We start from the raw sequence: 25,879 nt of genomic DNA, 5'->3' as shown, positions 1-25,879 counted from the left end.
CACAACTCCATATGGAGACACTGGAAATGTGGCTGGAAATGCCACACCTCCAGTCCTGGGGGCAGTTTTGGGGCTCCCAGGACAGGAAAGACACTGGAGTGTGTCCAGGGCAGGGAATGGAGCTGGGAAGGATCTGGAGCCCCAGGAGGGGCTGAGGGAGCTGGGAAGGGGCTCAGCCTGGAGCAAAGGAGGCTCAGGGAGGCTCTTGGGGCTCTGCACAGCTCCTGACAGGAGGGGACAGCCCAGGGGGACAGGGACAGGAGGAGAGGGAACAGCTCAGGCTGGGCCAGGGCAGGGTCTGGGTGGATTTGGGGAAGACTTATTGATGGAGAAGGTGCTCAGGCATTGGCACAGCTGCCCAGGGCAGTGATGGAGTCCCCATCCCTGAGGGCTTTAAAAGCCATGTGGATGTGGCACCTGGGGACAGGGGACAGTGCTGGGATCAGCTGGATTTGATGATCTCAGAGGGTTTTTCCAGCCTGAACAATTCTGTGACTCCATGAAATCTGGTTTTGGAGCACAATGAGTTTAAATTGTGCTTATCAGCACAGCCATCTCAATGCTGCTGAAATCCTCCAGATTTCCAGAATCTTTTAGGCAAAGCTTCCTGTAGGTAGGAAAAAGTACCTTGTTTTTTCCAAAATCAAACCACTCAAAACAAAAACTGGCTTTTCCAGTTGCTGTGTGCCATTTCTCAAGAACATGTTTTACTGCCCAAGCCCTTTTCTGTGTGGTGGATTATTTTGGGTGGCTGTTTTGTAAATCCTGACACAGGAAGCTCTATGGCTGCCCCAGCTGTGACTGACAATCTTCTCTGGGGACTCTTTGAACATGCATCTCCTTATTTCTTTTATTTTTTTCCTCCTCCTCCTCTGTAACTCCTTTTGTCTGACTCTTCCTTCCATCCAGGCTGACAGGCTTCACCTCTGCTAAGTGATAATGTCATCACTGTGACTGATTGGACACATCCAGCACAATTTGTCTGTCCTGTCCCATCCCCTCTCTCATGTAAGGAGCTATAAAGTACAGAAAAGAAACCCCTCAAGAAAGAGTTTGTTTAGGGTGCAATGGTTTAAAACTGGTTTGGTTTCTTTTTAACACTTAAAAATCTAAAAGTCGCTCAGCTTGATGGAAAAAAAATAAAATCAGCTGCAATTAGACATCCAAAGAGTTTTCAGAGCTGGGGCCTTTGTGTCTCTGCATTTCAGTTCTTCCCTTTACAAACTGCAGCTCTCTGACAGCAAGAATGGGAGCTGCATAATTATCCCCCTGAAGAGCTGGGGCTTGGGGATTTGGAAGCATGGAATAATCTACTTTAGAATTTACTCCAGGAGCTGTCGTTTCTGAGAGGCTTTAATTACACTGTAATTGCACTGATAGATGATCTCCTGTCTGTGCAGGCTCTTCCCATTCCTGCTTTCCAAAGGATTTCAGCCTTTTTATGTGAAATGCAGGCACAGTCGGTGCCCTTTGTGGTAGACCTGAAGGCACAGATTTGAGGGGCTTTGAGGGGTTTTGGGGGGTTTTGCATTTGGGAGTGGCAGAGTTGTGCTGGGGGATTCTGTGGCATCATGAGGAGCAGCTGAGACCTGGCTGCTGATGTGTCAGCAGTGAACAAGTGACACTTCTGGAATTCCTGCTCCTAATGACATGTCCAGGGAAGCTGTGGCTGCCCCATCCCTGCAAATTCTGGAGCCACCTGGGATTGTGGATCATCCCAGGCTCTGGGTGATCTTCACAATCCCCTCCAACCCAAACCATTCCATGGTGATTTAATTTGGATTCTCGTTCCCAAGGCTTTGCAGTTCTGTGGAATATTTGTGATATCAACCCCCTCCAGGGATTTAGATGGTTTATATTAATCCTGCCACCAGATGCAGCACAGGGCAGGTCTGACCCCATCTCTGGGTTGGAAAAGGGCTTTATCCAACATGGAAATGCAGTGGCTTGTGGCAGCTTTCAGGATAGGAGGCTTTGCTTTCCCAGGTTTGCCTTTCTTGGCCCATTCATGGCTCACACTCATCCCTGGGCTGGTCCAGGAGCTGCAAAGCTTCAGGTTGTGTGAGGACTAGCCAGGCAGCCATGGATGATCCTGTTCCCTCAGCACTGCTGAAGGGAAAGGACAATTTGGGACCTTTCATATTATCCTGAGATTGGGTAAGTGACCTCAAATCATAGAAATAAGGCTGAATAGACAAATCATAGAAAATAAGGCTGAGGGGGACCTTGGGAGTGCACTAAATTCACCTCTGTTTGAGGACACCTCTGCCTGTATCTTCCTTTTGCAGGCTCTTCTCCCCACTGATGGATGTTCCCTCCTTCCCACAGGCATTCTGTTCCCACTCCTTGTTTTCCTGAAGCTTAATTTGAATTTTTATACTGTGCTTAAAACCATGACTCCTTTGTCCTAAAGCTGAATGTTTGCATTTCCTCATATCTATCCTTTAAATACACACAATCTCCCACCAGAGGGTTTCTGTGCCTCCTTGGTCCTTCTAGGCTAAACCCACAGTTCCTCTGAGTCATATTTGCTGCATTTTTGATTTTTCTTGTTCTTTCTTGCCCTGACTCACATTCCCACTTGAACTGCAGTGCCCTGGCTGCATGAGATGCTCAGAGAACTAGAAATGTGTTGGGGTTTTTGTCTTGCAAAATCATCTCTTCCCTCATCCTGTGAACACTGTCACACCACCTTGTTGCAGGGCTTGCAAGGGTCTTCAGGGTGAAGAGAGAGACGAGAATGTTGACCTCATGTTCAGAAGGCTTGGTTTATTAGGTTATGATATATATTACATTATCACTATACTAAAAGGAATAGAGAGAAAAGTTCTCAGAAGCTAGCTAAGCTAAGAATAGAAAAGGAATGAATAACAAAGTTCTGTGTCTCAGCACAGAGTGAGACCCAGCTGTGCCATGAGTGGTCAGTAAATCCAAACATCCACCTGAGACCAATCACGAATCCACCTGTTGCATTCCACAGCAGCAGATAACCATTGTTTACATTTTGTTGCTGACGCCACAGCTTCTCAGAAGGGGGAAAAATCCTAAAGAAAGGATTTTTATGAAAGGATGTCTGTGACACCACCTTGTCACCTAGACCACGGCACTGAGTGCCACACCCAGACTTTCTTTAAACACTGTTATTGTCACTTCTGTTTTAACCTGATTGTGCTGAGCAGGTTAAAACACAAGTGGTGGGCTGAGCTGCTTCAGGAAGGGCTGTGTCCCACACAGGGTGCTCTGCCAGGGTGACACTGCTGTCCTCTGTCCCCAGGAGCCCTACTACGTGCGCTGCATCAAGCCCAACGACAAGAAGTCCCCTCAGCTGTTTGACGAGGAGCGCTGCCGGCACCAGGTGGAGTACCTGGGGCTGCTGGAGAACGTGCGCGTGCGGCGCGCCGGCTTCGCCTACCGCCAGAGCTACGAGAAGTTCCTGCACAGGTGAGACACGGCCTGCCTGCAGAGAAACAGGGAGACACTGAGCTGGGGAGTGACTCCATTGGTTCAAATCTAGGGAGGGATTGGCAGCTGAATCCATTGGTTCAAATCTAGAGAGGGATTGGCAGCTGAATCCATTGGTTCAAATCTAGAGAGGGATTGGCAGCTGAATCCATTGGTTCAAATCTAGGGAGGGATTGGCAGCTGAATCCATTGGTTCAAATCCAGGGAGGGATTGGCAGCTGAATCCATTGGTTCAGACCTAGGGAGGGATTGGCAGCTGAATCCATCGGTCCAGACCTAGGGAGGGATTGGCAGCTGAATCCATTGGTTCAGAAGGCTGAACAATTGCTTTGTTAAAACTGTATTATTATTGAAATACATCATAATTATATATTATTATATATAATAAATTATGCATATATATTATTATATATAATAAATTAAGATAAGAAATTAGTATTAGTATTAGTATTAGTATTATTTCTCCGTGGCAGGGAGAAATTATGAGGAGGACTCCATCTTATCAGAAGCCTAATTAATTACTTTATTATACTATATTATTCTATACTATATTACATTACATCTAAACTGAATCTGCCAAGCACTCAACTCTGCACACACTGCATAGCATCCCATGTCTGTCAGCCAACAGTCCAACACACACACACACACCTGGCAGGCCAAGGAAACAAACACCATCACTGTGGGTAAAAAATCTCCATATTGCATTCAACTTCTGCACAAACACAGGCACAGCAAATGAGATAAGAATATTCTGGGGAAGAATTGTGCCTTGCTTTCCTCTGTGAAGAGAAATGTGGGGCTACACACTTGGCCCTGACAGGCCAAGGAACCCGAACACCATCACTGTGGGTAAACAATCTCTACATTGCATTCTACTTTGGCACAACACAGGCACAGCAAATGAGATAAGAATTGTTTTTCCTTTCTCTGAGGTTCAGAGTATGTGAAACCCAGAAATATTCTTGGGAAGAATTGTGCCTTGCTTTTTTCTGTGAAGAGAAATGTAGCAACATATTATATTGCATTATACTATACTATATTAAAGAGATGCTATACTAATACTAATACTAATACTAATACTACTACTAATACTAATACTAATACTATAATTACATATTAAAGAAAACTCATGACTGTCTCCTGACAGTCAGGACACAGCTTTTTCCCCAACTGGCCAAGAAAACAAAACAATCCTCAGCAGAATCCAGTTGACAAATCACTCCAGGTAAACAATCTCCGTAACACATTCCACATGTGCAAAAACTACAGGAGCAGCAAGTAGAGATAAAAATTGTTTTCTCTTCTTCTCTTTGTGCTTCTCCAGGAAAAATCCTGTGTGAGAGAGAATCATCTCTCTCTGTTCATAGAATGTGAATGGCACAGGCTGCCAGACACTGCCCAGCTCCTGTGCTTGGTTTAAATCAGCTCCTGGATAGGCTGAAACAGATCCCACAGGAGTGTGGATGCCCTGGTGCCAAGGTGGCTGCTCTGGTTCAGCTGTGCCAAGGTGGCTGCTCTGTTTTGCTGTGCCAAGGTTGCCACTCTGGTTCTGCTGTGCCCAAGTGGCTGCTCTGGTTCAGCTGTGCTGAGGTGCTTGTGCTGCTCAGGCTCAACTCGGCTAAAACTCGCTGTCTGTGTTAATCTGCAGCAGGAATGTGTAATGAGGAGCTTCCCCTGAGTATCACCCTAAAACCTGAGCTAATTAACTGCTGTTTTCTCTCTGAATTGTTGCTAATTGTTGCAGCAAGAGGTGCTGTGTCTGGGGGAGCACGTGATGCTGCATAGTGACATTATGTGGGAAAAACCCCTGGATTTTAAAATGGAAAGTCTGAACAGGGGGATGGTATCATGACCCCATTAAATGTGGTTTTGATTCTTCTTGCCCTCTTAATTCCTACCAGACATGTGATAAATGACATGTTCTAGATTGAAATTTGTCTTAAGGCTCCACTAAATTAATGTGGGCCCTGCAAGTTTAACCTGCTCTGATGGAACAGTGAATGGAATTTTTGTTCTGTTATTGAATTAGGTGAGAATAAAAAAAATTAAATTATCCAAGCAGGTGGGATGTCATGAGTTAGAAACAAAGTGCTGGCGAAAGATCTTTTGCTGTTCACAGTAGAGATTTGCCTGGATATATCATAATACCCAAGGTGGAATGAAAAGCTCTGGCTTTCTAAATCCAGTCTGCAGCACTGGAGTTCAGTTTCCTGAACCATTCTGCAGTGGATAGACTGTACTTTCACCTCACATGTGCAATTCATTACAATTTACTGTTAAGATTTATGTATTTGCTATTAATATAAACAGCTGCTTTGTTTTTAATGAATGTTTGATGAGCTCCTGTGAGCTCCAGCCCTGCAGTGTTTGCAGCCAGGAAACCAAACCAGCACATGGCAACTGCTTCAGCTTTTCAGTGCTGGAACAGGAGTCCTGCCCAGCCCTGGAGTGGGATTTGATATCCAGAGTGAGGGATCAAACACTGTGTGTGTGTGTGTGGTGCTGGTCTGCAATGGCTTTTATAAATTAAAAAACTGAGAAAAATAAAACCAGAAAAAAACCTTCTCTTTCTGTAGGAGAAGAGTTTGTTGATATTTAGCCCTAAATCCTGTAAGGTAGGCGATATCTCTCTCTCAGAAGAGAATGAAGTGAAGCACAGTTAAGACCATTACAAATGTCCTTCTCAAGCTTTCCTTGGATAAAGAAAACCTTCCTTTGAGCTCTGTGCAAGCCAGGCTGCCCTTTCCAATTTGAAGTATTTTCTGTTGGACCAGGACAGGCTGTCCCTTCCTGTGATCGTGGCATCATCCATTTGGGTGGCACTTACACAGATGGGGTGCATTCTCTTGGTTTAATCTATAAATTACCATTAAAAAAAAAAAAAAGCTGATTGGGTTTCAGGAAGGGGTTTGTGAGTGTAATCCAACCCTTTCCACCCAGAGGCATCCATATGCCTATTCCAGGCCATGTCAAACATAGCTTGGAATCAACACTGAGAGCTGTGAACAGCAGGCTGGGAAGGGACAGAGAGGCCCAGCTGCAGCTGCACACCCAAAATTGTTCATTAAAGCTTCACCATTTAGTGGCTTGCAGAAATCTTGGTTCTTAGAAGAGCTGGACTGGGAAATGTTAACTCCAGGAGCAGGTTCATCCCTGTTGGGTGTTTCCATAGGGAGGTACAGAGGGGAAGGAGAAACAAAGGTGTTTGAAGGGGTGTTCCGTGTCCAAGTGACCTTGGGAGCTGTGGGGACCTGCAGGCAGGAGAGGGGCAGAGCTGTGGTGTCAGGGAGCAGATTTATTCCAGACCCTGCCTGGCTATAATTAGCAGCAGGATTGTGAGTGGCTGTGGCATCCAGGCCGTGCCCTGTGCTGCAGGGAAGGAGCTGGTGGCATTGTGTGACAACCATGGAGACAGTGGGAACAGAGGGACAGCTGGGATGTTCCACCTGCTGTGCCTGGGAGGGAGGGGGGCACCAGCACTGGGGTGTCTTTAATGCCTGTGGGAAGGAGCAGGAGGGGTTTTGGTGCTGTGACATCCCTGCTCTCCTGAGCTCCTTGATGGGGCAGGCCTGGCTCATAGCCGGGGTCTGAACCTGATCCACAGCCTGGATCCAAACCTGATCCACAGCCTGGGTCTGAACCCGATCCACAGCCTGGGTCTGAACCTGATCCACAGCCTGGGTATGATCCTGATCCATAGCCTGGGTCTGATCCTGATCCACAGCCTGGGTCTGATCCTGATCCACAGCCTGGGTCTGAACCTGATCCATAACCTGGGTATGATCCTGATCCATAACCTGGGTATGATCCTGATCCATAACCTGGGTCTGATCCTGATCCACAGCCTGGGTCTGAACCTGATCCACAGCCTGGGTCTGATCCTGATCCATAGCCTGGGTCTGATCCTGATCCACAGCCTGAGTCTGATCCTGATCCATAGCCTGGGTCTGAACCTGATCCACAGCCTGGGTCTGAACCTGATCCATAGCCTGGATCCCAGCCTGTTTCCCAGCCTTGTTCCCAGCTCGAGGGGGTTGCACTGCCAGTGCTTTGCTCTTTTATTTTTTCTTTTTCCTAACAGAACTGTCTGGAGGTGAGAAATGTTTCCCAGCAAGTGAATTGTTTCAGGAACATTTTCCTGATGACAGCAGGGCAGAGAATCCAGTGTGCAGCACTGATGTCTGTGTGTGTATGAGAGCAGCAATGCTTTTACCAGCACGTGCTAAATCTCCTGGGAGTCTGAGGGGAGGTTTTTAATCCTGTTTATTTATCAGTGAGATCCCTGTAACCCCTGGGGATGGTGTTCCCTGCCTAAGCGCAGTGTGCACCTCCATTCCCCCATTCCAAAGGCTAATTCATGAATGAATGGGCTCTGGGATGTGTTTCCATTCAGGCTCTTTGAGGCTGTTCCCTCCTGCCGTGCTGCTCCCAGGAAAAGAGGGATTGTGAGGTCATTTCAGTGTAACTGAGAGCTGAGAGCTCTGAAGCTTTGAGATTGATGCCTGCCTTGGCCGGGGGCTTTGAAGTGCGAAGTGGCTGAGCTCGCTTTGTTCCTGTTTTATTTATAACACGGCTGCAAGTTCCATTCCAGGGAAAATGTCTATTTCAGCTCTTATTATGTCCATAAATCTTATGCAGAAAATTCACTGTTGCTCTTTGCAAACGCCTGTTCCCCTAATCAGCATTTCCTGGGCTGGTAAATCTTACAGAGCTTGGGCTGATCTCAGTGCTTCAGGTTTGATTTGTAGATATCTTAGTTCCAGTCTGCATTTCTCTGTGCTGGAAAATGCAGTTTGGAGAGTGAGGATGGGAGGAATGGCTGACCACAGTTACAGGCAGTGTTTGCACAGACTGGGGCAGCCAAAGCTCTGCTGTGGGGGGAAGTGTGACACAGTTTGTTAGAAATTATTCCCAAAGCTTTGCACGAGAAAAAAATTATTTGCAGAATTTTTAAATTCAGGTTTTCTGACAAAGCAATTGGTTGCAGGTGGTTTCTCATGCAGAATGTGAACAAAACAAAGCTTTCCTTCAAAAAAAAAAAAAAAATCCCAAACCAAACAAAACGTACACAAACAAAAATTAAAATTGGATAATGAAGGTGTGAAAAATGGGACAAATCTGCAGGAGGCCACTGCTGAGTGTGTTTCCTTGCATCAGTTCAGTGCTGATGGATTGAGCTCCTTCGAATATTATTTTTCAGTATCTCACAAAATCATGCATCTTCTGTGGTAATTTTCCTTGTATTTTAAGGTTCATGATTGAAGAAATCCTCTGTAGGAAACCCTGAAAGTTGTTTCTGGAAGTTTTACTCAAAACCAGAACACCATAGTACTGAGAAGCTTTCCATGTTGCCATGAATTAATGCCACACCAAATGCAGATTGCCATAAATAGTACTTGGATTTTTTTCTATAAACCCTGTTTTAAAACTCTAGGTAATGCAGAGTCTGGGTGTTTTCTTTTAAAAGGATGTTCAGATCAGATGTATCTTAGGCTTTGAGAACTGGGTTTGTTTTTAGCATGGTCTGTGTGTGAGTGCTGTGTCTTGGAACACCAGAATTGGAACCCATGGTTTTGCACGATGGCTTGCTTAATTGAGGCAGAACTGGAATAAATCTGTGCAAGGATTTCTTCAGACTCTTCCATCTATATTCAGTTTTATTACAATTTAACTGATAATTTTTTCTAAAGCCAGTTGAATTTTGCCCTTCTCTAGCACCTTGCTGGCAAGCTGTCTTGGTTTGGAAAAGCAGGAGTCTGCTAAGGAAGGCAGGAGCCTCCCCTGAAATGGAGAATGTAAACCCTCCCCACCCCTCCAACCCTGCTGTAAATTTTAAATTAAGGGGCTCTCAGGCAAAAATATGGGAGCAGGAAATAACAGTTCTTTAATAGGGAAGGGAAAAAAATAAAAGGACAAAATAAACAATGCAGTGCACTAGAACAACACTGACAGAGTCAGAACACAACCTGACACCCTGTGGGGTGTTGGTGGCAGTGCCATTGGAAATGTGGCTGCAGTTTTCTTGAAGTATCAGATGTGGTTTTGCTGGAGCAAGGGGGGATCTGCAGAGAAGGATGTATTCTTCTTCTGAAGATCCAGTGGAGAAGAGGCAGCTGCTGTTCCTCTGGGGAATCCAGTGCAGAAAGCCGTGCTGGTGTCTCAGAACCTCTGGATTATATCTGGGCAGCAATGCTTGGCTCCTCCCCCTGGGCTCACATCTCCCAATGGGATGTTATAGTTCTTATCAGCCATGCAGGGACATTCAATAGCTGTTATCAGCAATGTCCCCTCCCAGGGAGATGTGAATGTGGTCACTCAAAGAGAGAGATAAGGCAAACTGCCCACTTGACAAAGGTAATCTGCCATACAGATGGTAATGGAAACATCTTGCATTGCAGTCTGGAACACAAGCTCACATTTGTAAATGGTCCCTTTTCACTGCAGGTACAAGATGATCTCAGAATTCACTTGGCCCAACCACGACCTGCCCTCAGACAAGGAGGCGGTGAGGAAGCTCATCGAGTGCCACGGCTTCCAGCACGACGTGGCCTACGGCAAGACCAAGCTCTTCATCCGCACGCCGCGCACGCTCTTCACCCTGGAGGAGCTGCACGCCAAGATGCTCGTCAGGATCGTCCTCTTCCTGCAGAAGGTAAAGATTCCACTGCTCCATAACTCAGCTCCTTGAACCAGCCTTGCTCTCCTTTCTGCCTCTGTTGCTGCACAGATTCCAGATTTGGTTGGTGCTGCGTATTTTTAGGGCTCTTTCCATTGTGCTCTCTGGAGCCTTGGTGTGGTGGGAGCTGTAGCACCTAAAAGTTTGGTCATTATCACTGTCATGTTTTCTGAAAAATCCCTTCCCAGAATCTCTGCTGGTCAGAGTGACTCTGAGATATGTACAAGTCTCTTTTACCCAACCTGGCAGCTGAAGGAGGAGTCAGGATTCTTCTGTTCTCATTCTCAAAGTTGTTTATTATTTCTTATCTAGAACATTCTTCCTCCAACCCACCGAGGTCTCTCTGGAAACCCAACCAGTTTGACCAGGGTGGGAGCAGAAAGCATCAAGTCTAGGGTTGGTCTCTTGAATGGTTTGTCTTTAGTAGGGAATTCTGCACCTTTTGTGTGCAGTGAGTTTCTCTGGAAAGGCCAAGCTCAGGCTGTGGAGGGTGCAGGCCCTGCCTTTCTCTGAGCTTTGTGGCTCAGTTTTATTTCCTGTTCTGAGCATGTAGTGGTGCTGAGCTTCTCTGGACTCTCAACATCTTCTCCTACCTTCCTTCCTTGGAAAGGGGAGCACTTTTCCATCTGCTTCATTCTCTTGGGCTGGCCTGGGACTGATCTCTGGGGCTCCCATGCCCCCTGGGAGATGTTCCTGGATCCTTAACTGTGCTTCCCCCATGCTCACCAGGGCTTCTAGGGAGGAATTTCCTGCCTGGAGCCACTTGGATGCTTTCAGGGAGGTGCCAGGGCCACAGCTCTAACCCAGGGTGACCTAATGAGCTCCCTGTGGAACAAAGCTGCAGGGGGGACTGCTTGCTCCCAGGTGACTCCAGCTTTCATATGAAACCAGGGAGCAGTTGAGGAGTGACCTTTTTGGAAATTGGAGAGTAATTTCAGAGCCCCAGGCTGTGCTGCTGGGGGAGCAGATCATGGCTCAGTGAGCTCCAAGCTCCTCCTTCAGATAAATCCAGTGAGAGGCACAATTTGAACAGCAACTTGTCAGTTTTGTGAGTTTGCTGCCAGCTCCAGAATTACATTGTCTGGGCTGGGATCTGGAGTGGGCTCAGCATCAAAGACAGCAGGACAAAGGATTTTTTTTGCCTCTGGAAGGTAAATAACCTGCTTAGGTGTAAAGGATCAACTCCTTTGCTCCACAAAGGGATTTCTGCAGTGAGTTTGTGTGGCATCAGGTGTAGAATAACTGTGGGGCTTCTAGAGGTTTCCTTGTTGCCACAATCAGCAAAAGTGGTAGAAATTAAAATGCTGGTGCACATTGTCCTGTGGCTTCACAAACCTCCCTGCCCTGTGTCCTGCTCTCCTGGGGTGGGGAGGGACAAACATGAGTCTACCTGAGGAGTGAAGCAGCACATGGAGGCATATTTTTGTTATTTTTCTGTGATAAATCTCCAGGGAGTTCTAACTTACCTCATAAAGGATCATAAAAGACAAACTCCTTCTCCAGTGCTCAAGGAACTGAGGGCTCTGGAGAAATCTGGGTGTCCTTCTGGAGCTCCTTCCCTGCAGCTGAACCCTCTCTGCTTTCACTCACTGGAGGTTCTTGGTGCTGGCAAGGGGATGCAGAGGAGCTTTTCAGAGTCCTGGAACTCACAGCTAAACCAAAAACAATGAATCATTAAATTCTTATTAAATGCTTATTAAGGGAAGGTGTTGAGCTGGTATCTGTAGGTATGGATTAGAGACCTTGTACAGTGTTATATCTACCTGACAAAAGCTTGACTTTGTCTCCATTTTCAGTGTTTCTGTTGTTTCCTGCTAACTCTGCTCCAGCCCTGGCTAGGATCCCTCCCTGGCTCTGCTGCTGGCAGATGGGGCTGGGCAGTGCTGGAAAAGGTACAATCAAAAATCAAAAATCAAAGAGGAGGGATGTGATGAGGCCTTCTCTGAGCTCTGAAAGCATCAAGGCAATTTTGCCTGTAATTTCTGTTCTCAACTTGCTTTCAATTGTTCATTAACAACTCACAGGGAAATTTAATTCTTGCTCTTTTTTCCTTCTGTAGTTTTGCCTGCGAGCATCAAAGGCTGAGGGAGACAAACTGTGAGCACATCTAGAAGGATTTGATTTTCTTTTAAATAACTCAGCCTTCTGTTGCATTGGACGTCCTCAAATTGTAATTTAGGAAAAGGGGAAGACAAGAGGAGATGAAATGTGGTGTGGTGACAATGAGCACTTGTGTGACAGATGTGAGAGTAGCCTCAGAGCAGCTGATCCCAGCCTGGGGCCCAGGGGTGTTTTCCTCTGCACAGGAATGGGTGTAAGTGAAAGAATCCACATTTAGCAGCTCTTTTTTTAATGATGTGTATTCTGTGGCTCTGCAAATCATGAGGCTTTCCAGAAGGGACTCAGTAATTATCTGGAGAGCTTCATCATCCGGTGACCCTTAACCCTCCCAACAGTGCTGCTGCCTTTGTGTAATGGTGCTTACCAGTTTGGTTAAACTGATTAAAACTGACTTCTAGTTCAAATAGATAATTTTACTTTCTTTTGTTCCACATCTCTGGGATGTCTTCACCTTTAGATTTATCTTTCAGGCTCCTTTTTTTTTCCATGGTAAAATGTCAGTGAGATCCCAGGCTGTAATTTTCCTTCTGCCCCATCACAGTCAGTGAGCAGATGTGATGTGATTTAACCGTGGCAGCTTGCTGGCTCCAGGAGAATTCAGCAAGTGAGAGCTGTGTCCAGTGTCACAAACCCCATATGGCACAGGGACATCACACCAAAGGGTCACTCCAGGAGCCCCAGCTGAGGTTGCTTCATGTGGTGCTTTAGGGTTTATTTGCTGTACCTGTGCTCCCGCCAGCTCTGTGATTGTCACCCTGAATGCAAATGGAGCAGCTCTATGTTAATCATGCAAATAAAAATAACAAAAAAAAAAAAGAGCTGCCATGGAGCTGTGCTGCTTTTGCTGCCCTTGGAAAGGCTCCCAGAGGCTCATTAGCTGTGCAGAGCAGAGCTTTGTTCGGGGAAGAAAGCCCGGGCAGGCGGCACGTGCAGGCTCTGCAGATGATGGCTGCTGTCACTATAATTTACTGCCACATTGCCGTGGCATTTTATCAGCCCGGCACAGCTGCACATGGAAATCACTCCTGAAATCTTCCTGCCTGGCAGGGGAGCAGCAGGAATGTCCTTGAGTGCAGCCCAGCCCTTCTGGGACACAGCCCAGCCACGGGGGCAGGGCCGGCCCTGGGATGTGCCCTGGGCATCCCGAGGTGTCCTTGGGCATCCCAGCGTGTCCCTGGAGCCAGATGGGCTCTGCAGAGGATCAGGAGATGCCATCGCCATGGCAACCCTCCCCAGCCTGCAGGGAGAGCAGCACAGAGCCGAGGTGTCACCGTTCCGGGGTGTGAAAAACGCCAGTCACTCGATTTTAAAATTTTTAAAAGTTTAATAGTAATAAAATGGTTAAAAAATAGTAACACAATTAGAGTAATAACAATTTGGACAAATTGAATTAGGACAATATGAGACAATGAAAACAAAGAGTTACAGATGTCTGGGTACCTTTTTCTGGGCATCATGAGCCTGAAAAGGACCCACATTAACAGAGGATTAACCCTTAAAAGCAACAGTCTGTTGCATATTCATACACTTCATACATGATGCATAAATTCCATTCAAACACAGGATTCTGTCTGGTCAGAACTTCTTCCTCTGAATCCTAACAGCACATTTGAGGTGGAAGAAGTTCGTTTCTTCTGATAATGGAGCAATAAATTCCTTTTCTCTGAAAGATTCAGGTGTCCTGTGGCTGCTATCTCGCTGCGAATCCTTTCTTTAAAAAAAGTATCCTACACAGCATCGTTTCTATTTTAACAATTTTTATAACCTAAAACTATATTTAACCCACTACTTAAGAGAATTAATACAGCATCGCTTTCTAACACAACACATATAATATTAATTTGATTATTTGTGAAAAGCCAATCATAAAATACATGCATTTTTCGCACATGTCATCATTCCGTGTCATCATCATTCCCTGTGCCACCTTCCCTCTCCAGCCCCACCAGCCCTGGGAGCTCAGGACACAGGGAAGCCTCAGGCCCACGGGGAAGCTCCTCCATGGACACAGGAGGTGTTTCCTGACAGGTTATGTGTAAGAAGAGCCTGAATGAGAGATGCAGGACTTCAGGCAGCTCTCCAAAATGCAGTTTATTGTATACAAAATGCAGTTTATTGTATTGAAAATGCAGTTTATTGTATCCAAAATGCAGTTTATTCCATCCAAGAGGTTCCAGCAGTCCAGGGTTGTGCTGTGTCAGCTCCAGCTGCAGGCAGGCCTGCAGACCCTTTGGTTTAGGTTACAATGCATTTTATACTTTTCTTTTGGTTACATTGCATTATAGACTTTTCTTTGCTGAGCATCTTCACACAGTAGAACCAATCTATACCTTAACTTTTACCTATAGCCTATCATAACTCCTGTAATTACCATATTCATGTTACTGTTCTCCAATCACTAAAAGTCAGTACATTACAGTTTAAGCTAGAAGTTGTTTTTCAGTTTTCTTGCAGTGGAAAATTCTGAGACCTTTTTTCTACTTGCAACTTCGCTGCCTTCTTTGCCTGTGCTATCTTTCTGCTTGGTAAAAACATCTTGTTTGAGGAGGGTTTATCCTTTGTTCTAATTCATAAAACCCCCTTCTAACCAACACACCCTTTGCCTCCTTGGTTATCCAGTAAACTGGCTCAGCAATTCTTTTCTTCCATATCAAAATTTGCTTCCATCTCTATTTCTTCATCAGACTCAACATTTAAAAATTTTTCTGCTAAGCACACATGTCTGCGAGACTTTCTTGTCAAACTTTCATCCTTCCCAACAATTATGGAGGGACAGAAGCAGCCAGTGGGGCTTGGGCCAGTGACCCAGACAGAAGGGATGGATGGAGTGGGTTTGCCTCTGGACTCCAGGCTATCAGCAGGAGCAGGTCTATAATGCCACATGGATTGATATCCTGGACCCAGGCTTTGATCTGGAGAGGCTCTGGCAGGGAGGAGCTGTGGCAGGAGATGCTCTGGCTCCTTCCTGAGGAGCAGGGGCTGGGAGCTGCCAGGAGCAGGTGCAGGGAAGGAGGAGGAGCTGGCTCTGATCCCACAGCTCCTCCTTTGCTGCTCCCCTTCTCTGGGCTAGGAGCATCCCTGCCTGCTTCCAGAGAAGGCATTGAGGCAAAAACATCCACCCTGCCCACCCCAGAAAATGCCAAAGCATTTTAAAAATGCTTTACCTCTTACCAAAAACATGAAAGAAAAGAGAATTTCTGCCAGTTTAGCCCCACAATGGCTCAGCTGCCTTTTTCCTCAGAGGAATGGCAAAAATGGGGACTTGTGGGGGAAAAGCAGGAGAGCTGGATCCTGCACTTTCAGTGGCAGGTACCTGGAGACACCTGGATACCTTCTTGATGTCCTTCTGCTCCAGGAAATGCTGTGGAAACACTCTGTAACCTAAATAATTGTAAATATCCATTATTGCTGAGCAAGAGAGGGGCAGAGAGGGTGCTGTGAATGTGCACCACTGTGTAAAATATGGTATGGAGAGCAGGGAAACAGCCTGTCCCAGGGTCTGCTGTCCCAGCTGGGTCACCTGGAGCTTCATGGCTGTTGGAGCCACCTTAAAGCTTGGCTTAGCATTTCCAATACAGGTGGAGAAAAATAAAACACAAAGAAAACCCGAAACTCTTCCCTGAACCCTTTGCCAGCATCAGAGAGAACATTTGTGCTGTGATGAGTTGGTTAAACCAACCTTTGGTGGCTCTGATCTTGGATTTCATTCCAGCTTCTCTCTCTGCCTTTCACAGCTGCAGAGAATTTTTTTCCATGCTCATCCAGGTGCTCCACAGGCAAACTGGGGAGAGCAGATTGAGCCCTTGCTGCTGATGCTTCCACATTGTTATCCTGGGAGGGAATGAGCTTTTGTTGCGCCTGAGCTTTGCACCTTTTCAAAGGTTCTGATCTGCTGCACCTCAAGGTGTCTTTAAGCCTGTTTGAGATGTGACAGAGCTGCCAGAGTGGTGTAAAAAAGGGCAAAAAAAGGGCAAAAAGCACAATTCCTTCAGGAGATTCTGGGGTTCCTGGATTAACAAGGTGCCCTGTCAGACCCATGGGACACCACAAAGGGCACCCAAGCACCAGCAGCTCCTTGTGGGGGAATAGTTGGGAGCTTTCCCAGGGCTGGGAATCTCATCCCTGTCCCAGAGCACAAGGAATGTTTGCTGCAGCCTTGGCTGAGCTGCAGGAGGAACCTGGAGCTGAGATGTGGCTGCATCCACACCTGGGAGCTGCTGGAGCACGGCTCCTTTGGTGATTTTTATATTCATTATTGAACATGCTCTTGTTAGTGCCAGCTAATTAATCTCAGAGTGGGACCCTTCTCTCTTCCCAGCCTGTGGAATATTGTTGCTGTTAAGCAAAGCAATAGAATGAACATTGTTCAGCTCATTTATGTGGAAAGAGAAAAAAACAGCTCTGAGCAGATGCAGCAGCTCTCTGAGGTGATCTGGGACAACAGGGAGCCTTTGATTTAAACCCTTGATTGGATCCACATTTACTCAAAGCAGGAAAAGGCAGAGCACAACCTGGGGCTCAGTGAGCTCTGGGCCACTCCATCACAGCTCAGCTCTGTGGGGAGGTGCCCCTCTGGAGCAGGCAGGGCTGGGGCACTGGAGATGGGAACATTCCTCCAAGACTCCTCCGCGCTGGCACGTAAATAATATTTAATATTTAATATTTAAGAACCTGCCCATGTGAAAGCCTCCAGACCTGAGCAGGGAGCTTTGTGCCTGCCTGAATTCTTTGATTCTCACCAGTTGGGCTGCCTGGAGGGCAAACCATGGTTTGAGACAGATGGAATATTGATGATGGAGCAGTCCAGGCTGGGCCAGAGGAGGGTGGTGGGAGAAGGTGTTTGTGGTGCAGCAGGAATGGAGGAGTTTCCCAAGGTTTGGGTCCTTGCAGAACTGCTCCAAAATACCATTCTGACCCCTCCATCACAGCCCAGCTCTGTGGGGAGGTGCCTCTCTGGAGCAGGCAGGGCTGGGGGCACTGGAGATGGGAACATTCCCCTGAGGCTGCTGCGTGTGCAGCTCCTCCGCACTGCCATGTAAATAATATTTAAAATTTAATATTTAAGAACCTGCCCATGTGAGAGCCTCCAGACCTGAGCAGGGAGCTTTGTGCCTGCCTGAATTCTTTGATTCTCACCAGCTGGGCTGCCTGGAGGGCAAACCATGGGTTTGGACAAATGGAATATTGATGATGGAGCAGTCCAGGCTGGGCCAGAGGAGGGTGGTGGGAGAAGGTGTTTGTGGTGCTGCAGGAATGGAGGAGTTTCCTAAGTTTGGGTTCCTTGCAGAACTGCTCCAAAATACCACTCTGGGGTTTAATTTAGCCAAGCTGGGTTTGTGTGCTGAATCCTGGGCATTTGTTTGCTCACTTATGTGGTTGGACTAGGAGCTGTGTAGGTTTTGCTCTGCATTCACGGGGATTGCAGCATCTAGGTCAAATCTAGATTATCCCTTTTTCCATGGGAGATGTGCAGGCAAGGCTGCATCCTGGGCCCACCCTGGCTGCTCTGCTGGCTTTTCCTGTGCTCTGTAGGGCCCAATTAATTGTTTTCCTTTCCTTCTTCCCTTTTTTCTCATTTTTTGATGGCACATTCAGAGCCTGAAGCCTGCAGACAAGGCTGTAATGCATAGATGGGTGTGGAGGATTTATGTTCTGCTGAGGTGATGGATGTGATCTTGGATGTGAGGTTTCTTTAATCTTAGAAACTCTGTTGGAAGCTCAGTGAGGTTTTTAAATTGATTCTAAAGGTATGTTCAGATCTCCTCTGCCATTCATCTGAATTTTAATTTATTAAATTTTAATCAAAAAACAAGTGAATTAAATATTCTTTAGGGAAAAAGTCATTGCTTCCCTTAAGCTGGGATGTGTCTCTTGCTTTGGCTGAATGCTGTTTGTGCAAATCCCTGATTTAGAAGCTGCCAAGGCAGCTGCTGCACTGGGAATAGTGGGATCATCACTTGGAACACTGCTGGGATCACTGTGCAGGAGGAGATCCCTTGGTCTGGAGCTTTTCATGTCCCCAGGGGTCACTTCCACCTTGGTTTGGCCTTAACTGAGGGAATAAAAGGGACTGGAGGAAAGCTGAGGCTGCCCCATCCCTGGCAGTGTCCAAGGCTGGGTTGGATGGGGCTTGGACAGCCTGGGACAGTGGGAGCTGCCCATGGCAGGGGTGAAACTGGATGGGCTTTAAGGTCTCTTCCAGCTGGGGTTTGGGATCCCGTGGGTGATGTTTCTATGAAACATCCTATTTAAAACACTGGAATTGGAGAGTGAAGAAAGAGCAGCAAGGAACTTCCTCACTCGGAGCAGCTGTGGAGAAATAAATATTCTTTGTAATGGTCAGGAGGTTGAGCTGTGTTCAGACTTTGTTTTCCCAACCTTTTCCTTTCTCTCTATCCCTCCCTTAGCCCTTCAGTCCTGATTTCCATTGCCCTCTTCATTTTTCCTCCCCTGAATTTTAGGAGGACAAAGCATAGAGAAAGCAAAGGTGAGGAGAGACCATGGGTGGGAGCTGGATGGGGAATGTTGTTTGGTTTGTTCCTTGGTTTATGGTGCTCTTTGGGGGGGTTTTAAGACCAAAACCTCATTTTCTTTCCATTTTCACCATAATCATCATTGCCTCTGCTCTTGTGTCTGTGGTTTGCTCGTGGGCCCTTCCTTGAGGGATCAGAACATGAGGAATCAGCACATGCTGCTGGTTATTCCCTCCTTAAGCCCAAAGTCTCCTTGGGCTTTCCTCCTAGGGACAATCCACTTCATGTCCTGTCCTGTCATATTTTTTGGAAAAATCCCTTCACCAGGATTTCTTCTCCTGGGAAGCTGAGAAGCCTCAGAGAAAAATGAGAACAATAATTATCTGAGTGCTTCTCCTGTGTTGTGCTGCTTTGGAATGTGGTTGGAGATTTTTTTATCCAACATGTGAATTATTTTGACTTAATAACCAATCAAAGCCAGCTGTGTCAGGACTCTGAAGCAGTCACAAGTTTTTCATTATTATCTTGTAAGATCCTTTCTCTGTTCTTTAGTATAGTTTTAGTATAGCATTCTATAATATTATATGATACATAATATATGATATATAATATATTATGTATAATATATAATATATTGCATATAGTATATTGTATATAGTATATTGTATAATATATTATATATCCAATATATAATATAATATAGTATAACAATATAATATAACAATACAACATAACACAATACAACACAACATAACATAACATGATATAATACAACATAACATAATATAATACCATAAAATAATAAATTAGCCTTCTGAGAACATGGAGTCAGATTCTCTTTTCCTCCTTTATCCTGGGGACTCTGAAGATGCCACACTGTCCCTCTGCTCCTGCTGGGCTCTGATCAATGGCACTGCCCTGGAGGCTGCTCCAGAGGGATCACTTGGAAAACTGCCATCAAACTGGTTTTTTGGGAGCCATGGCATCCCCCACCCCCTCCCTCGTGCCCCACACACATTTCCACCTCCCCATCCCTCTGGGATGCTGCCAGACCCCCCTGGGCTCCTGTGCCTGTGGTGCTTGGCTGGTGGCTCTGTGTCTGCTGGTTGGGATTTGGGATTTGGGGAGGCAGATGGCTCTGGAGCTGGAGCTGAAGCTGTTCCAGCAATGTCACTCTGATTTCAGGCTCCTTCTGCCCTGTGGCTGATTTTTCCTGAAAGATAAAGAGACGTTGCCTCGTGGAGGCTGCTGCTCCTCTGTCAGCTTGGCTGGGAGCTGGCTCAGGATTCAGGAGCTGTCAGGGCAATCTCAGGAGGTCAGGCAGGGACAGATCTTCAGTCTCATTCCCATGGGAAATCAGGTTAACCAGCAGGGAAAGCCACAGGAGGGGGGAGAGGGAAGCATGGATTTATTCTTGCCTGTGGGAGGGTGGCACAGGGCTCTGCCATGCCAGGCTGCTTTACTCTATTCTGATGCCCCCAGCTGGCTGGGATGTGGCTGGATTGAAGTGGGAATTCAGTGTGGCTGTCAGATCCCTGAGGGATGATCTACTGGATCCCTTTGGACCTGGGCATGAAAATCCCTTGGATTTTACCTTGGATGCAGAGGCATAAAGGGGAGAAGCAGAACCCTGCATGCACTGTGGGGTTTGGCTTCTGTTGGGGTTTGGCCCTCCTTGGCCCCCAATACACATTTGCAACAGGAGAAACTGTTACAAGCTGTGTAAAATTCCCTCTGGAAATTTGTTTAATTTCATTTTACAGGGCTCAATGTTCTTGAGTTATGAACTGAAGAGGTGCATTGGGTAGAGCTCTCCCAATATTCAAACCTGAGGAAGGTGTGATTGGCAGGAGCACTTCAGCCTCCTGGAGCTGCTTGTTCTGGAAATGCATTGGCACAGGGTGCCCAGAGAAGCTGGGGCTGCCCCTGGATCCCTGCAAGTGTCCAAGGCCAGGTTGGATGGGGCTTGGAGCCACCTGGGGCAGTGGAAGGTTGCCCAAGGCAGATGGTTGGAGCTGGATGATTTTTAAGATCTCTCCAGCCCAAACCATCCTGTGATCCTTGTTCGTCTGATTGATGTCCTGCTGCCCAACAGGGAACAGGCTTTGACACCTCCTCTTGTCCCCAGGATTGACCATTCCATGTTTCTGGAAGGCTCCATGAGACCAGGGGGCAGCTCAGCATTACTGAGGGGCTTCTTTGAGCTGCACTGGAAAAGAAAAACACCAAGCCAGAAAAACAGTTAATTTAGAAAATATTTGTTCCCCTTTCCCTGGTAGAAGTTTGTCCTTCCTTTTGTTTCCTCACCTTTGAGGCACTGCTGTGGTGCCATGGAAGGTCCTCACTGGCAGGGAGTTCTCCAGTTATGACAACTTGATTTGAGAACATGCTTTTCATTAATGGTTTGCTGTGTGTGTAGCCAGGGGCATGTCTGAGCTGGATAATTGGATTTGGGAGGCCAGTGTTTGTACAATTGTGACACCTCTTGCTGTGAAGCCAATTTCTGCAGTGATGCAGCTGATCCAACATGGGGGCAATCTGTTCCAGCCTTTGTTCCAGGCATGTCTGACTGGTGGGAGAAGTAACCACAGTGAGAGACTTCCCTCAACAGCATGGCTGCTTCCAGCCCAAGGAAACAAAACCAAGACTTTGTTCTGTGTCTGTGATGGTCCAGGGAAGAGCTGACAGCAGTGAGGCTCTGCAAAGTCTTGAGCAGCTTACAGGGATTTACTGTGTGTGTTCTTTTCTTGAGATCCTCTGTAAAACCCAAGAATTGTTTACTGAGGCCTGGAGCCCTTTGTTCCTCATTTCTGTTCTTACTAAATTCAAAAAGGAGAAATTGGCAGTAGGGTTTTGCCCACTTGATTTTGTTTGTTGTCCATACATCCCTTACAGGTACATTTTATGCCTCTTCAGTCTATGCTTAACTATCTCAAGCAATCCAAATCTTCTTTGCTTTTCTTTAAAAAAATTTCCCCAGTACTCTTTGGATGCTCAGTTTTTAGATCCTAGCTGGTGATTCTGTCTAATTCAGAGTTTCAGAGCCTGCTCTGCCCTCAGACAGGGAAATGTCAGCTTTAATCCAGCCTTACACATTTTGGCTGAAATCCAGGCCTTGTGCAAGCTTGGTTTAGGCAGGAAGCTTTGGGCCTTGAGCTTCCCAGCAGCTCTGAGGTCTTTGCATGGCTGAAACTGCACCAGATCTGAGCTAAAACCAAAACCACAGTGGTAACTGAGTGTGGTGAGTGACTGCTGAGCACAGCACGTGTGCAGGGGTTGCTGCTTCCTCTCTGTCTAATGGCCTCAAGAAATAAATAAGGAACATGTTGTTTATTATTTTATCTGCACACAGGGATGAGATTCTCAGTCCCAGCTCCCTGGATTTGGTTGGTGTGCTCAGTTTCTGCTGTGGCTTTTGTGCTTCCTGCTCTTGCCTTTCCCTTCACTGTCCCATGTCCTGCCAGGCGTCCCCAGGTCTTCCCTCAGCCACCGAAATGTTTTTTATTCCCACACCTCCCTGAGAGCAGCCCTGGCAGGGGCTGAAGCTGCCATGGAGCTCCTTGGGTTGTTCTCAGAATCCCAGAGCGGGTGGGGTTGGAAGGGACAGGGAAACCACCCAGTCCCACCCCTTGCCATGGGCAGGGACACCTTCCACCAGGAGAGATGGTCAGCCTGGAGAAAGGGGAGTTCCAGGGAGAGCTCACAGCCCCTGCAGGGCCTAAAGGGGCTCCAGGGGAGCTGGAGAGGGACTGGGGACAAGGGATGGAGGGACAGGACACAGGGAATGGCTCCCACTGCCAGAGGGCAGGGCTGGATGGGATATTGGGAATTGGGAATTGTTCCTGGGAGGGTGAACAGGCCCTGGCACAGGGTGCCCAGAGCAGCTGGGAATGCCCCTGGATCCCAGGCTGGACAGGGCTTGGACCACCCTGGGACAGTGGAAGGTGTCCCTGCCATGGCACTGGAGGATCTTTCAGGTCTTTCCCAACCCAAACCATTCTATAATGCTGTGATTCTCTGTGGGCGGGATTGTGCAGGGTCTGGGCTCTGTTCTGCTGTGTGAGAGCAGAAATGGGCTCCACTGATGAGTTTGGTGCTCCATAAAGTCCTGGGTGCTCAAGAACTGCCCAGGCTCTGCCACAGCTCCATGGGCTGTGTCTGTAGGGAAAGGGAGACATCCCCAACAGGGACAGCGAGGAGAGAGAACTCTGACAGAGGCTGAAAGAACAGAGTTCTCTGCTTTTGGAGGGTTTGGAACCCAAAATCTCTGTTTTTCTCTTTAAACTGAGCACGTCTAGAGAGCAACAGCCCCTCACAGCTCTGCACTGATTGCTGCATGAGCTTTTCTGGGCTGCATGGCAGGACTGTCAGTGAAGCTGTCAGGAGAGCCTCTGACATCAGCTTCACAGAGCAACTGTCATGATGAAAACAGCCTTGGGTAGTTAATTAATCCTTCTGTAGATAGAAGGTTTGATGTGCAGCAGCAGTGCTGTGGGATCTTTCTCAGCAGGAAGAAAAGTCTGTGACAGGACCATGGTGAGCAGGGAGGCTTGTTATCCTTCCAGTTAAGTTCTGCAAGGAAAAATAAATACAGTCCTCTGCTTGGTGGGTTGTGTTGGTGGGTGAGTGCAGGTGGGGAAGGATCCCTGGGGAATACCAGGGAATGTCATTTCCTCTGTGTTGGGGAAGATGAAACAGGAAAGCCTTATAAATCTGATTGTCTGGCAAAAGATTTTGAGAATATAGAAACTATAAGCAAGATTGAAATGAAAGCAAGCTTTGAGATTCCTCAGTTACTGAACAACTGGAAAACAATGGTGTGGCTGGACTGAAGGTAATCCCCTTTTGATGGAACAACACCCTCTGCTTGCAGACAGGCCCAAGGGTCAGAGCAGACCCTGCAGCTTGGCAGAAGGGGCCCAAAGAGGAGTTTTTAGGGTTTAAAATACAACACAGTGTGGTAATGCAATGATTCTTATAGGCTGGATGTAAATGCTACAGGATTTGTATCTTGTACTAGATTGGTTAGTGAGAATTAGAATATTCAACACAGAAGATTTATTGTATTGTGACAGGAACCTCACTCTCTCACCCCTTTTACTCTCTTATCCTCTCATCCTCTCTACCCCTCTCTTCTCTCAGCCTGCTCTGAGCTGTGCCTGGCAGCTCCCAGCAGGGCCCTGCACCCAGGCCCTTTGCAATAAACCCCAAATTCCACAACCTGGCTGCAGAGATCTCTCATCTCCATCCGTCCCAACCGTCCTACCCCCCGACACTCCTATACTCTGCTTACAGGATGGCAGAGGAAGTCCCTTCCCTCGAAACAAAATTATAAATCCATGCAGCACAGGAAGAGTGTGGAAAACCAACAACCCTGCTGTGTGTCCCTGCAGGTGTGGAGGGGCACGCTGGCCCGGCTGCGCTACCGGCGGACGCGGGCGGCGCTGACCATCGTGCGGCACTACCGGCGCCACAAGGTGCGCGCCCACCTGCGCGAGCTCCTGCAGCGCTTCCGCGGCGTGCGCGACCTGCCCGACCGCGGCCGCTCCATCCCCTGGCCCGCCCCGCCCAAGGTGCTGCTCCGCTTCCAGGAGGCCCTGCAGAACATCTACCACAGGTACGGCCCTGTTTGTTGGGGAAGATTATTGGAATTAGTCTTAATCTCAGGGTCGTGGGTTTGTGCCCCACGTTGGGCGCCAATATATTGGAATTAAATACCAATATACCAGATGGAACATGCCTGGACTCAGCTGGCCCTTGCTGCTTGACCAAAGGCGGCAGCTGTGGTGGTTTCACCTCAGAGACACCTTTGGCTGGCCAGATGCTGCAGCTGGCACTTGGGACAAGTCCAGGCATGCAGGAGCTCAGGTTTACCTCTGGAGGAAAGGCTTCAAGGCAAGGTGAAAGAAAGGAGCTGGTTCTGCTGGAGGGTTTGGATCCAGAGCTTTATTCCTGGCCCTCAGGCCTCTGAATGCTGCAACAGCTTCAACAGAACAAGAACTGTGTGGTTGCAGTGTCTTCTAACCCCAGGGAGAGGGGGAGGGAAGGGGTAGGGATCCCACCAACCAGGTAAGGGGGGGGATGTCTCAGGGGACAAATGACACCTGAATAGCCCAATGTCCCCAGAGTTGAAAGGCATCTTTTGAATCTGCCAATCACATCATGTTAACAAAGGATTAACCCTTAAAAGCAATAGCTTGTTGCATATTCATACACCTCATACAAGATGCATAAATTCCATTCAAATAAAGGATTCTGTTTGGTCAGTGTCAACTTCTTCCTTGTAATCCTAAAGGCATCTTCATGGCTGAGCAAAGTGGGAAGAAGTTCGTTTCTTCTGATAAGAGAGCAATAAATTCTTTCTCTGAAAGATTTAGGTGTCCTGTGGTTGCTGTCTCACTGCGGGTCCTTTCTTTTAAAAGTATCTTACATAGCATAGTTTCTGTTTTAACATTTTGTTATAAACTAAAACTATATTTAACACACTACTAAAAAATTAATACAGCATAACTTTCTAACATAACACATATAATATTCATTTGAATAATTGTGAAAAGCCAATCATAAAATACACATTTTTCACAAAGGACAAATGATCCAAATCTCAGGCCCAAGAGCATAAACAATGCAGGCTGAAGAGAGAAAAACAAGGATGGGACTGCATAACCTAAAGCTGGAATTGGACAATTAACTAAAATATGCTATTAGACCAAAACTTATAAAGGTGTGATGCCCAATGACTGGTGGAGCATTTTGTGACCATTTTGGTTCATCTTGGGTATATCCCTGGCTGGGCTCTTGTACTACCCAAAGTGGGTCCGTTAAGGCCTCCTAATAAATTCCTACTTTATTCTTTAGCTCTGTTCAGTCTCTGTTCTAGGTCAGCCTTCACAAGGCATCAATCCCAGGGACATCTGGCTGAAGGACATGATTTAGGTGTCACTGGCTTCACGCCTTTGACCAGGCAGATAATTCTGACCCAAAGATTTATTGTTGAATCACAGAACCCCAGGGTGGTTTAGGTCTTAAAGCCCATCCAGTTCCACCCCATGCCATGGACAAGGGCATCTTCCACCAGACCAGGCTGTTCCATTGTGACAAACATTGTGTTTCATTCCTTGGCCCCTTTATGGTAGGTTTTGAA

At 47.0% G+C, this 25,879-nt stretch overlaps 1 protein-coding gene across 1 annotated transcript in view; it reads left to right on the top strand.

The window, feature by feature from the left end:
- MYO1D (myosin ID) overlaps window positions 1-25,879 on the top strand; it is a 174,351-nt gene that overhangs the window by 65,815 nt on the left and 82,657 nt on the right. The window contains exons 15-17 of the mRNA XM_058820485.1: window positions 3,275-3,441; window positions 9,910-10,117; window positions 24,129-24,352. Of these exons, the coding sequence (XP_058676468.1) occupies window positions 3,275-3,441; window positions 9,910-10,117; window positions 24,129-24,352 (599 nt within the window). The remainder of the gene's footprint in view (window positions 1-3,274; window positions 3,442-9,909; window positions 10,118-24,128; window positions 24,353-25,879) is intronic.

The sequence above is a fragment of the Ammospiza caudacuta genome, chromosome 27, assembly GCF_027887145.1.
Source record: "Ammospiza caudacuta isolate bAmmCau1 chromosome 27, bAmmCau1.pri, whole genome shotgun sequence".
Classification (NCBI taxonomy): domain Eukaryota; kingdom Metazoa; phylum Chordata; class Aves; order Passeriformes; family Passerellidae; genus Ammospiza; species Ammospiza caudacuta.
The sequence above is the reverse complement of the archived record's forward strand: the minus strand, read 5'-3'. Positions and strand labels throughout refer to the sequence as shown.